The 12,101-nt window shown below is 37.5% G+C and overlaps 1 protein-coding gene across 1 annotated transcript in view; it reads left to right on the forward strand.

Annotated features, from left to right (window-relative positions):
- The window catches only part of MCU (mitochondrial calcium uniporter), a 180,543-nt gene that overhangs the window by 148,559 nt on the left and 19,883 nt on the right, over positions 1-12,101 (forward strand). The window contains exons 3-4 of the mRNA XM_081267038.1: positions 7,752-7,922; positions 9,013-9,117. Of these exons, the coding sequence (XP_081123164.1) occupies positions 7,752-7,922; positions 9,013-9,117 (276 nt within the window). The remainder of the gene's footprint in view (positions 1-7,751; positions 7,923-9,012; positions 9,118-12,101) is intronic.

Consider the following 12,101-nt stretch of genomic DNA (forward strand, 5'->3'; position numbering starts at 1 on the left):
AGGATTGTCCTCATAGTGACTGGCTTCTCCCAGAGCAAGTAATCCAAGAGAACAAGGAAGAAGCCACAGTCTTTTACCAGGTAGCATTGGAAGTTACACACCTCCCGTGTTCTACTGGTTATGTAGAGCAGCCCTGATTTGATGTGGGTTGAGACTACAAAAGGGTGTGAATGCCTACAGGCAAGACATCCATCATAGAGAGTCATCTTAGAGGCTGGCTATTGTTAGAAACACCAGGTGCGCTAACAATCAGGTGCTCTGAGTGTAGGGCAAACTACCTTTGCCTGCAGTGCCTACTACTACACCTGGTTAGCAAGCGGGCAGTCCACCTATTTTTACCCCTAACACAGTACTGCCCCTTGCTGTGATAGGAGGAGCTCCAGGGTACAGTCTATGCAATTGGCTAATTTTAAAATTTGGGAGGGCAAAGGGAATGTTAAAATGGCTATGATGGGATCTTATATTTTGAAAATGGACCACCAGACTTTCTATTTGTTACACCATTGAAAAATTATGTGACAAATAGAAAGTTGAACATTGAAAAATATGTGCATGAGTACATGTGTTCCTGTCTGCTTACATACGTGGTGTGTGTGTGTGTGTGTGTGTGTGTGTGTGTGTGTGATGGGAATGGTAAATAGCATCTTCCAACTTCAGGATCATGGTTTTCTTTGGAGAAAGACTACCCTGCTTCAGGGTGGATAATTGAACCAGAGCAAGGCTGGCCTGAAGCACAGACTCCAAGTAGAACATAGTGGATAGAAGAAAGAGGCGGTGGTGGCCTGGAGTAAGGTGGAGGGAAGACGGGAGTAGTAGAGGGCATGGAGGGATGAGAAGTGTTTTAGAAATGGTATGAAAAGGCATGGTGACTGATTAAATTTGAAGAAAGCCATGTTGTGTCTCTAAGGACAGTCAGAGATGGTGGGTAATTTTCTTGCTTGGGCAGAAATTAAATAATGGTAGTGTTGTTGATTGAGATTATGGATAGTCAGGGGAAGATGGATTCGATTTTAGGATTTTTGAGTTTGAGGTGTGCCTGTGGGGGGCCCTATTGTCCAGCAAACAGTTGAATGTAGCTTTGGGATATCATCAGCATTTACAGGGTAGTTGAAACTTTGGAAGGATACAAGACTGCCTGGAGGGTAGATGGATTGAGAAGCACAGAAACATGAAACAAAACTTTTGAACATTTTTAAAGTATGAATAGAGGAAGAATAACCAATGAAGGAGAATTAGAAGGTCTAGACAGAAAGGTAGAAAAACTAAGTGCAGTATTATAGAAGCCAAGGGAAAGCTTTTTATAAAGTGAAGGTATAGCTGGGATCATTATATGCTGCTAAAATAAGCAAATAAAGGGCTAAAATTCCCACTGAATATAGCAGCCTGATATCATATGTGACCTAAAAAAAATATTTTTTTTAGTCAAATGTGAGATCAATATTATCTTTTTTGGATTTTATTATTCTTAGCTGTAAAAGAAGAGTCTGGCCTTCTAGCACTGAAATTATGATTATATCATACATTGGCAATGCAAAATATTTCCAAAAGGCTGGGGAAGATATGTGGAAAACAGACACTAGTGAGATCATAAGCCACTGAAATCATCTATCATATATGAAGTTCAACTCCAGTGGCTTTGCAAGGAACGTCCACACACACTTCCTTGTGCCATTGCCGTGGCCCTTCACAGGAGGTCCTCAAGATACACACAGCTCATGTTCATAAAGTGATGTGGGGACTTCACCCTTTTAGATTTTAGAGGAGATTTTACCCATTATTTTGAACACCAACAAAACCCCCTGTGTTTTCACAAGCATTTTTTAAATATCTGAATCATAAGCATTTATATGTTATTAAAATTTTTCCTTTCTTCCCTTCCTACTCCCTCCCTTTCTTCTTTCTTTCTGTATGTAGGGGGTGGGGGATGTAGGGGGTGGGGGATGTGAGGGACACGTTTTGCCCCAAGCTGACTTTGAACTTCAGCCTCCCCAGCAGCTTTTATGGTTATTTTTCTACTCCTGGTACCTTAAAGGGGTGTGTGTGTGTGTGTGTGTGTGTGTGTGTGTGAGAGAGAGAAAGAGATATATATATATTCCTTCTTCACTCCCAAGTGTTCATAGGTCCTGCACTGCTCTTCTTAGGGTGCATAATCTCATGGCGTTTTGTTTTTATACCTAAATGTATTGTCATGTTCCAGCTCTTCAGTGTTCTTGTCGGATGCTTTTCACTTTCAGGTTTCTGTGAAGAACACTGTTGATGAACATACTTGGGTTATTATTATTTTTTGATATGGAAATCAAAGCAAAAGATCAAAAAATGTAAACCAAAGAGCCTCTTGATGCAATTTACACTTTAAAAGACTTCACTCTAGAGAAAAGTAGCTGACAGTGGTCATTATGGTAAATGTTCGTTGTGACTGTTCACTTCAGCCATTTATTTTGTATATTCTTAAACTTGGGGAACTTTGGTAATTGCTCTTCTTTGGTTGTAAGCCAAGAAATTGAACATTTACATCACAATCTAGTATGTAGGAAGACGACCTGGGGATTTATTTCAAAGCAGCATTATAATAAAGGTTTTCAGCTGGAAAATGTGTTACTCCGTGCAGAGTTACTCAAAGCTTTCATATGTCAGTCCTTTGAAAGTCTTCATGTCCTTTTAAAGGATGAAGTTAAACTGGGTACAAAAGACCTTCATTTTTTCTGTTGACTTTGTCTCAGTTATTTTAAAACAGTAACCCCTAGACACTTACCTGTGAAACTAATGTTTTAGTGAAATCTTCCCATTGTTAGGTGTTTAATACTCACAAATTCTTATCTTTTATTTAAATTCATCTCTCTGTGCTTCTTGAGATCTGTGGTCAATAGATCATTTTCACATTTAGAAAGAAGATAATTGAGGTGAAAAAGAATACCAGGTTAATAATCACCTAATTTTATGACCCCACCATTATTAAAACTATAGAAGAGAAAAATATTCATGTATGAGGAACTCTGAGCACTGGATTCATTTCTAAGGGTTCTTTAGAAAAGGAAAATGACCTATCTTTCAAATATTGCAAACTTTCAAATACTTCATGCTGTGTAATATTGTTGTTGCTGTTATTGTTTTTGTTTTGGTACCAGGAATTGAACTCAGGGGCACTTATACTGAGTCACATCCTCAGCCCTTTTTATTTTTTATTTTGAGTCAGGGTCTTGCTAAGTAGCTGAGGGCCTCACTAAGTGGCTGAGGCCGGCTCTGCAATTCTCCTGCCTCAGGCTCCCGAGTCTCTGGGATTACAGGCATGCGCTACCACACCAAGCCCATATTATTATATTGACCTCTTCTTCCTTAAGAAACAAATTTTGCAGGAAGGAACAAGGCAATGGAAATTTTAGACTTTGCTTCTTTTAATTTTTGTGTAAAAATTCAAATCATGTGTTCATGAAGTATTAACTGCTATAGGAACTTCTGTTCTGCTACAAACAACTGGAACATAGACACAATATCTGAAGCAACTATTTTCAGATGCTGGACAATAGGCAGCACAATCCTGTGATTCCCCAAAGAAAATGTAAAGAAGTGGTTGACCCCTGCATTACCTTAGCTTACAGCCTGAGGAAGCTTCCAAGCTGCAAAACAAGGATAGGAAACAGAGCCCAGACACCTAAAGATTAGAGCTAGTGAACAACAAGGTTCCTGGAATTTGTGGGACAAAGATCCAGAGAGGAAGGAGCTATGAAGAGTTTCACAAATCTGCATAGCATCCCATGAGGCTTTGGCTGAATTCTAAACTGATTGCAGAATCACATCGGTTACACATCCACATTTTTACATAATGCCATACTAGTAACTGTTGTATTCTGCTACCTTTCCTATCCTCTACTATCCCCCCTCCCCTCCCCTCCCATCTTCTCTCTCTACCCCATCTACTGTAATTCATTTCTCTCCTTGTTTATTTTCCCATTCCCCTCACAACCTCTTATATGTAATTTTGTATAACAATGAGGGTCTCCTTCCATTTCCATGCAATTCCCCTTTTCTCTCCCTTTCCTGAATGGATTAAAAAAATGTGGCATCTATACACCATGGAGTATTACACAGCACTAAAAAATGACAAAATCATGGAATTCGCAGGGAAATGGATGGCACTAGAGCAGATTATGCTTAGTGAAGCTAGACAATCCCTAAAAAACAAATACCAAATGTCTTCTTTGATATAATGAGAGCAACTAAGAATAGAGCAGGGAGGAAGAGCAGGAAGAAAAGATTAACATTAAACAGAGACACGAGGTGCTGCTTACTTTTTGTAAAGAAAGTTTGTTGGAACACAGCTGTGCTGTGCCTATTTGTTTACATATTGCCCACGGCTGCTTTTGCACAACACTGGAAGTTTGTAGTTGAACAGATCATAAGACCTATAAAATCTAAAATACTTAATATTTGGCCCTTTACAGAAAGAGTTTGCCAAAACCTGCTTGACAGTAACCCTTTAAAAAAAAAGCAACCCAGGAACCCAAGAAGGTATAATTAAAAGCTAACGGTAGAGATTAACATAATTATAAACAATATTCAGTTTATCTTTAAGAAAGGGTAAGAAAGAACAGAGGAAAATGGAAAAACAGTTAAGTCAAATAAGAAGTATGCAGCAAGATGGTATACTTAGCCATACTGACAATTATATTGAATGCAAATTTTATATATAATTTTTAAAATTTTTTTTAGTTATAGTTGAATACAATACTTTTATTTTATTTATTTATTTATTTATTTTTTTTTTTTTTTGTGGTGCTGAGGATCGAATCCAGCACCTCGCACATGTCAGGTGAGCTCTTTACCGATGAGCCACAGCCCCAGCCCCATATACATAATTTAATTAAAAGTCAGATTGTCAGTTTGGATAAAATAGCAAAACCCATATGCTTTAGACAGGAAACCCACTTTGAATTTAAAGACATGGATAGGTTAAAAGTAAAAGGATGGTAAAAGTCCTTTTTCTGTCCTGCAGAGGATTTTTTTCAGGAAGACACTGAGATACCAAAATCTACAGATACACAATTCCTTTTTATAGCAAGGTGTGGTACTTGCATGTTACCTACACATCTCCTCTTTTATACTTCAAATCATCTCCAGATTACTCAATGCCTACACAAAGAAAATGCTGTGTAAACAGTTGTTATATACAGTACTGTTTATTAAATAATGACAAGGAAAAAAGTGGGTACATGTTCAGTGAAGGCAGTTTTTTTTTTAAATATTTTTGATACACATATGATTCTGCCACAGATACAGAGGGCCAACCATACCAAGAAAATATCCACACAGAGACTTCTAAGCAAACAATCATAAAAGCTTCATTTATAGTAACCAAAGACTAAAACAACTAAATGTCCATCAACATGTGAATGGATAAAGAATTGTGATATCGGCTGGGAATGTGGCTCAAGCGGTAGCGCGCTCGCCTGGCATGCGTGCGGCCCGGGTTCGATCCTCAGCACCACATACCAACAAAGATGTTGTGTCCGCCGAGAACTAAAAAAATAAATAAATAAATATTTAAAAAAAAAAAAGAATTGTGATATCTCTATATAGATAGGCTACTCACAAACGAATGAGCTATATTTACATACAACATCAACAAATGGCATAATCATGTTAAGGGAAAGAAACCCAGTACAAAAGGTTACATGCTGTGTGATTCTATTAACATAAAATACTATAAAATCAAACATAAGGGGCTGGGGTTGTGGCTCAGCGGTAGAGCGCTTGCCTCACACGTGTGAGGCACTGGGTTCTACCCTCAGCACCACATAAAAATAAATAAAATAAATAAAGATATTGTGTCCATCTTTAAAAAAAATCAAACATAATCTGTGGTAACAAAAATCAGGTCATTTACTGGAATTAACTCAGGAAATTTGGGAGAATAATAGAAACATTCTTTATCTTAATTCTTGTTTCAAAACTCATCAAATGTCCACTTAAAATATATTAAGAGTCTAATGTTTTAGGGCTGGAGGTGTAGTTGGATTGGTAGAGCGCTTGCCTAGCATGTACGAGGCCCTGGGTCCAATCCCCAGTACCACCAAAAAAAGAAGAAGAAGAAAAATGTATTTCGTTATTTGCAAGCTCTAAGAGTTATTTTTTTAATTCAAATCATGAAATGTTCTAATGTGACGTTTTTGTATTCATTGTAAGTCTTATACATTATTAGAATGGGCAAGGAAATAAAATGTAAATGACAACTATGGAAAGTTTGATGCTTTTGGAATCTCCAGACCAATTACTCTCACCTTTCTCCAAACTGTTTAATTTTAAGGGGTATGAATCCTTGGATGCATGGTGGAATGCAGCTTTTAATTCTTAAAAGGAGAAAATAAAGAAACATTATCACTTATGTATCAGATGGTGTGCTGTTTTACTTATTTCTCACAATGGCTCAGTGACTTAGTGATTAAACCCATTTTATATGTGCAAATGTGAGGCTCAGAGAAGTTACACAAACCCCCAAAGATACAGAGCCAAGATTCAACCCTAAATTTGACTCCAAAGCTTCTCTTCCTCTTCCTCCTTCCCCCCTCCCCTCTCCTCCCTTCTCTTCTCTCCCTCCCCCCTCCCCCTCCTCCCCTCCCTCCCTCCCCCTTCCTCCATCCCTCTTCCTCCCTCCCCCCTCCCTCCCTCCATCCCTCCCCCTCCCCCCTCCTCCTCTCCCTCCCCCCTCCCCCTCCTCCCCTCCCTCCCTCCCCCTTCCTCCATCCCTCTTCCTCCCTCCCCCCTCCCTCCCTCCATCCCTCTCCCCCCTCTCCTCTCCCTCCCCCCTCCTCCCCTCCCCTCCCCTCCTCCTCCTCCTCCTCCTCCTCCTCCTCTTCTTCTTCATGCCAACAACAATTTTAAGTGTTTAGTTGCTTGTGTGAAATTTTCTGGTTTAAAACTTTATTTTAAAAATTCATTTGAAAAGTATTCTGAAAGGATATTATTTTGACATTCATTTTATGGAGTAAGACTCTAAATCAAGGCTACTAAGGGCAAAAAACAAGGAAATAAGAAATTTTTGCCATTCAATTATAGAAGATCCCTTTAATTCTATAGCTTGTAATATTTTCCTTCATAACTTTTTGTTATAAAATCCCAAATAGTTGAGTTATGGCTTCTGGCTAAACTCAGGATGATGGTCCAAAGGACATGAAAGGAATTAGTTTTGGTTATATCATATGTTAATATTGTATAAGAGAATGCTTCTTAGGTGCTTTGGAATAACATTGTATTCTAAATAATGAGTTTACTCCTTGAGCATGAGCCTAATTTATTAATGTATTTTAAGAAGATATTGTTCCCTAGTGATTTTTTAAAGCCCTGGAATCCAAGAGCCACCTCTTAATGGGCTGTGTAGTCTGGCCCTGCAGTCCCTGGCTACTTTTTAAAATGTTAATGGAACCAGGACTTATATTCACCAGTGCCAAGAACTCTACCTCTTATTCCTGAGAATGCCTCTATTTGACACCCAGAAGACAATTCCATGCCTGATTTTCTTTATTTCTTTGTTTTTTTAATATCCAAAAAATAAATTCCTTAGGTCTCTTTGATCTTCCGTAGCCAGTTCCCTGACCAACCTACAACTAAAAGCTAAAGGGCATAGTCATAAACACTCTCTGAAAACATTTTAAGCCACACTAATAATAATAGACTCCATGTGAAAAAAATACTAGTAATATGGCTTTAACTTATTAAAAAATTTAGTTATCATATATTTGTGTATCTTTTCCATTCAGATGTGACAGTGGTTTATCAAAATGGGTTACCAGTGATATCTGTAAGGCTACCATCCCGGCGTGAACGCTGCCAGTTCACACTCAAACCTATCTCAGACTCCGTTGGTGTGTTTTTACGGCAACTGCAAGAAGAGGATCGGGGAATTGACAGAGTTGCGATCTATTCTCCAGGTATAGTCACCTTCGTTTTTAATTTTCACAGGCTCTCATCTCTCCCCAAACTATTTCTAGACATACAGACACAGGTCACTGCAAAAGAATATCATACTGTTAATATTAGAAAGCTTTTTGCTTAGCAAGTGCCAGAAGAGACCAATTTTTCTCCCAGTAGTTCTCAGGGTATAATTATTCAGTTTTAGCAAATGTATATGCACAGGGAGTCTCATTCTAAAGCAACTCACACATAATGCCAATGGCAAGGATGGGCAGTCAAATCACATTTTATGTTATGGAGATCTTTCTCAGTACCTTAGGCATTGAATAAATTTTTCTAATAGTTGAGCCCTCATCTCTGGAGAAATATTAGATCTTCTTTTTAGATCTTCTTATGTTTTTTCACATAAATAGAGTATATAATTTGAAAAGAATATAAAATGTCACTAAAAATTCCCATTTGATATATAACATGTTTAATTAATTATTTTAAGTGCCTTAAATTTTTTTCTTTTGAAAAATTCAAAACCTACAGAAAATTTGAAAAACTAATATAGTAAGTACCTATTTACCTTTTACCTGCTCAGTTATTAACAACTGCCACATTTCTGTTTTAAGTATTTTAAATATATGCCCAACTGATCTAGTAATGTAATTAATAGACCAACTTGGTGTACTTGGCTCACCCTATCATCCATCCCTGCTGAATTAATTAGCAACGAATCTTGAGTATACAGAAAAGCACCATATGCTAGAAAACATTGGCTTTTTTAAAAATTAACTTAGCCAGCTTCCATCATAGACAAATGTAAGAAGTCCATTTAGCTTTCTCAGTGACCCTAGATTTCCAACTGACATCTAAAATATATAATCAGAAATTATTTCACGTGTTAATATAGTTGCAAGAAAAATGTTTTGTTAAATCACTTTTGAGACCTATGAACAAAGAGCTTCAGACAATCTAAACTTTGACCATAGAGCTGGGGTGTGAAGCAGAAGATTAACAAGAGAAGAGATAATTTTAAAAACCTGCTTTGAGGATTGCTTTTTCCTGACCATTCTTGAATAATTATGGGCATATGACAAATTTAATTTCAAATTTTCACAGATGGTGTTCGAGTTGCTGCCTCAACAGGAATAGACCTCCTCCTCCTTGATGACTTTAAACTGGTCATTAATGACTTAACATATCATGTGCGACCACCAAAAAGAGGTAAAAAAAACAAAAAAAGTAGCATTCATAAAGCAGGAAGGGTGTTGGGGAAGAACTTTATTTTATGTGCTTCCATGTTCTCTTAAACATTGTAACTGGCATTAATCTCTCTCTTTCTTTTCTTTTTTTTTTTTAATTTTTTTTTTTTTTTGGTGTTAGTAGGAATTGAGCCCAGGGGCCTTAGGCATACTAGGCAAGCACTTTATCACTAAGCTACAACGCAAGCCCTTTTTATTCTTCTTTTGTGGCAGAGTCTTGGTAAGCCCAGGCTGATCTAGAACTTGGCCATCCTCCTTGCCCCATCCTCCCCAGTAGCTAAGATTATAGACATGCACCACTGCACTGAACTCTGTTGTCTTGAAAAGAATATGAAATAAGGCATTAAAAATTCCCATTTGATATAACATCTGTTTCATTTATTTATTTTTAAGTGCCTTAATCTTTAGTCTGAAAGTCAATTATTGTACAGATGCTCCTTGGTCTATAATGGGGTTTATAAACCTATCAGAATTTAAAATACTGTAAATTGAAAATGCTTTTAATACACCTATCAACTGGATATCACAATTTAACCTAGTCTACCTTAAACTTGCCTACAATATGTACATTAGCCCACAATTGGACACAGCTGTCTAACACAAAACCCGCTTTATAATGTTGATAATCTCATGTGCACTCACAGATGGGTGTTTTAGACATGATGGGATGCAAAAACCCCAAACACAGTATCCATAAAACAACAATATAACACACTGCAGATGTGGGTTATTTAGTCTTATGCCACGTGGCTGACAGGGAAATGCAGTTCACTGCTGCTGCCACCCAGCATCACAGAGTACATCGTGCTGCACATCACTAGCCCAGGAAAAGGTCAAGGTTCAGACTGTGGCTCCTACTGAATGCATATCATTTTTGCACCAACACAAAATAAAAAAATCCTAAGTGAGAACCCTCTTTACAATAGTGGTCATTAGAAACTTTTGAAATATGTATGCTTTTATGTGAAAAAAGTAAGGTGCTCACCTAAGGTACAAATTTTAAGAGAACACCATCTTTGGTATTTAATAATCAATATAATTAATGTAATCAAGATAAATAACATTTTAATCCCCTTTTTTTCTTTTCATTTCTTCCTTTTGTTTGTTTGTTTGGGGGATTTTGGGGGGAGGGAGAGTTTGTTTTTATTTTAGTACCAAGGATTGAACCTAGGGGCACTTAACCACTGAGCCACATCTCTATCTGTTTTTTATTTTCTATTTTGAGACCCTCTCAGAGGGTCTCTCTGTGTTGCCCAGGCTGGCCTCAAGCAATCATCCTGCTCAACCTCCCATGGAACTATAGGCATGCACCATTTCCTACTTGAAAAGCAAAAACAAAGTTAGTGCAAAAAAAAAAATACAAAAATTTAAAAGAGTCAATATTACCATTTTTATTTTCATTCTTAGCTCCAATATGACTCTGCACAGTATGGATATTAAATAACCCTCTGAAATATCATTTTGAGTTGTATCTTTTTGGATCACTTCTCTCTTTGTCCTTGATATTCATTGTCAATTCCTACTGCTGTTGATACCCCTTGCACATTGCTCCTTCCATCAGCTTCCTGCTTTTGAACCTGCTTTTAATAATTGGATCTAGCCAGACCTAGTGGCACACGCCTGTAATCCCAGCATTCAGGAGGCTGAGACAAGAGGATCATGTGAGCCCAAATAGAAAAAGTTCCAACTGAAGGCCTAAGTTTTAAATACCTCTATAGTCTAGTGGTTCTCTTTCCCTCCCTCTCTCTTTCCCTGCCTTTCCTCATTCTGGATTCCTTCGCTGTTTTCTAAACTGTGCTCCATTCTTTGCCATCTCTGTTTGCTCACGCTTCCTTTGCATAAGATGCCTTTTCCTCCCACTTCCTCACTCCTTATTTTCTCATGTCAAAATTATCACTGTCAGCTCCTCCATGACATCTTGATGACTCTATTCTTTCTTCCTCTGATGCCCAATCAAACAGAGGTGATCTGTCTCTTCTCTCAGTTCTTCTTGATTCTGTTACTTGTATTCCCCATCAGCTCAGGGGGTCCTTCCACATTAGGGAACAAAACAGGTTAACTGTAGTAACATTTGGTTGTTGAGAGGCCACATTCTCTTCTTTGTTCAGTTGGTTGTGATGGTAACTGGATGGTAACTAAATAATAAGATCTTATTGAGGGCTGGAGTTGTGGCTCAGTGTTAGATTGCTGCTTGCCTAGCATGTGTGAGGCACCAGGTTCAATTCTCAGCACCACATACAAATAAATAAAAATAAAGATCAATCAACAACTAAAACATATTTTTTAAAAAAGACTTTATTGAATCAGATTTTAAGTTGGAATAACTGAACATGTAGACCAGGGACCGCTAGCTGTCAACTATGCTTATGTGTTATTTTTCTTTATTCCTAGAAATTCTCTAAAATAACAGAAGTACAGGCCTAAAGAATTCATTCTGTTTAGATTTTCTTTTGTATTGCTAACATTTTAAAAGTTGACTGATAATTCCTGTGTAAAGTGTAACAATAAGAAAAATTAAGGGCTGGGGATGTGGCTCAAGCGGTAGCGCGCTCGCCTGGCATGCGTGCGGCCCGGGTTCGATCCTCAGCACCACATACAAAGAAAGATGTTGTGTCCGCCGAGAACTAAAAAATAAATATTAAAAAAAAATTCTCTCTCTCTCTCTCTCTCTCCTCTCTCACTCTCTCTTTTTAAAAAAAAGAAAGAAAAATTAAGATATAAGCTTCCACATGTTATGTTGTCACAAACTGAAGGTATTTTGAACTATGACTGACTAACTTTTGTTTAATATTGTATTTTTCAAACAAAAATGAATGTTTTGGGTTTTTTGTTTTGTTTTATTGTTGTTTTGTTTTTGTTTTTGTTTTTTTGTTTGTTTGTTTGTTTGTTTGACAGGCTATTTCCAGGACAAATAAGGAAAGCTAAGGTAGGAAATTAAAATGGGGC

Source organism: Spermophilus citellus (assembly GCF_964194105.1).
Source record: "Spermophilus citellus genome assembly, chromosome: 15".
NCBI classification, from domain to species: domain Eukaryota; kingdom Metazoa; phylum Chordata; class Mammalia; order Rodentia; family Sciuridae; genus Spermophilus; species Spermophilus citellus.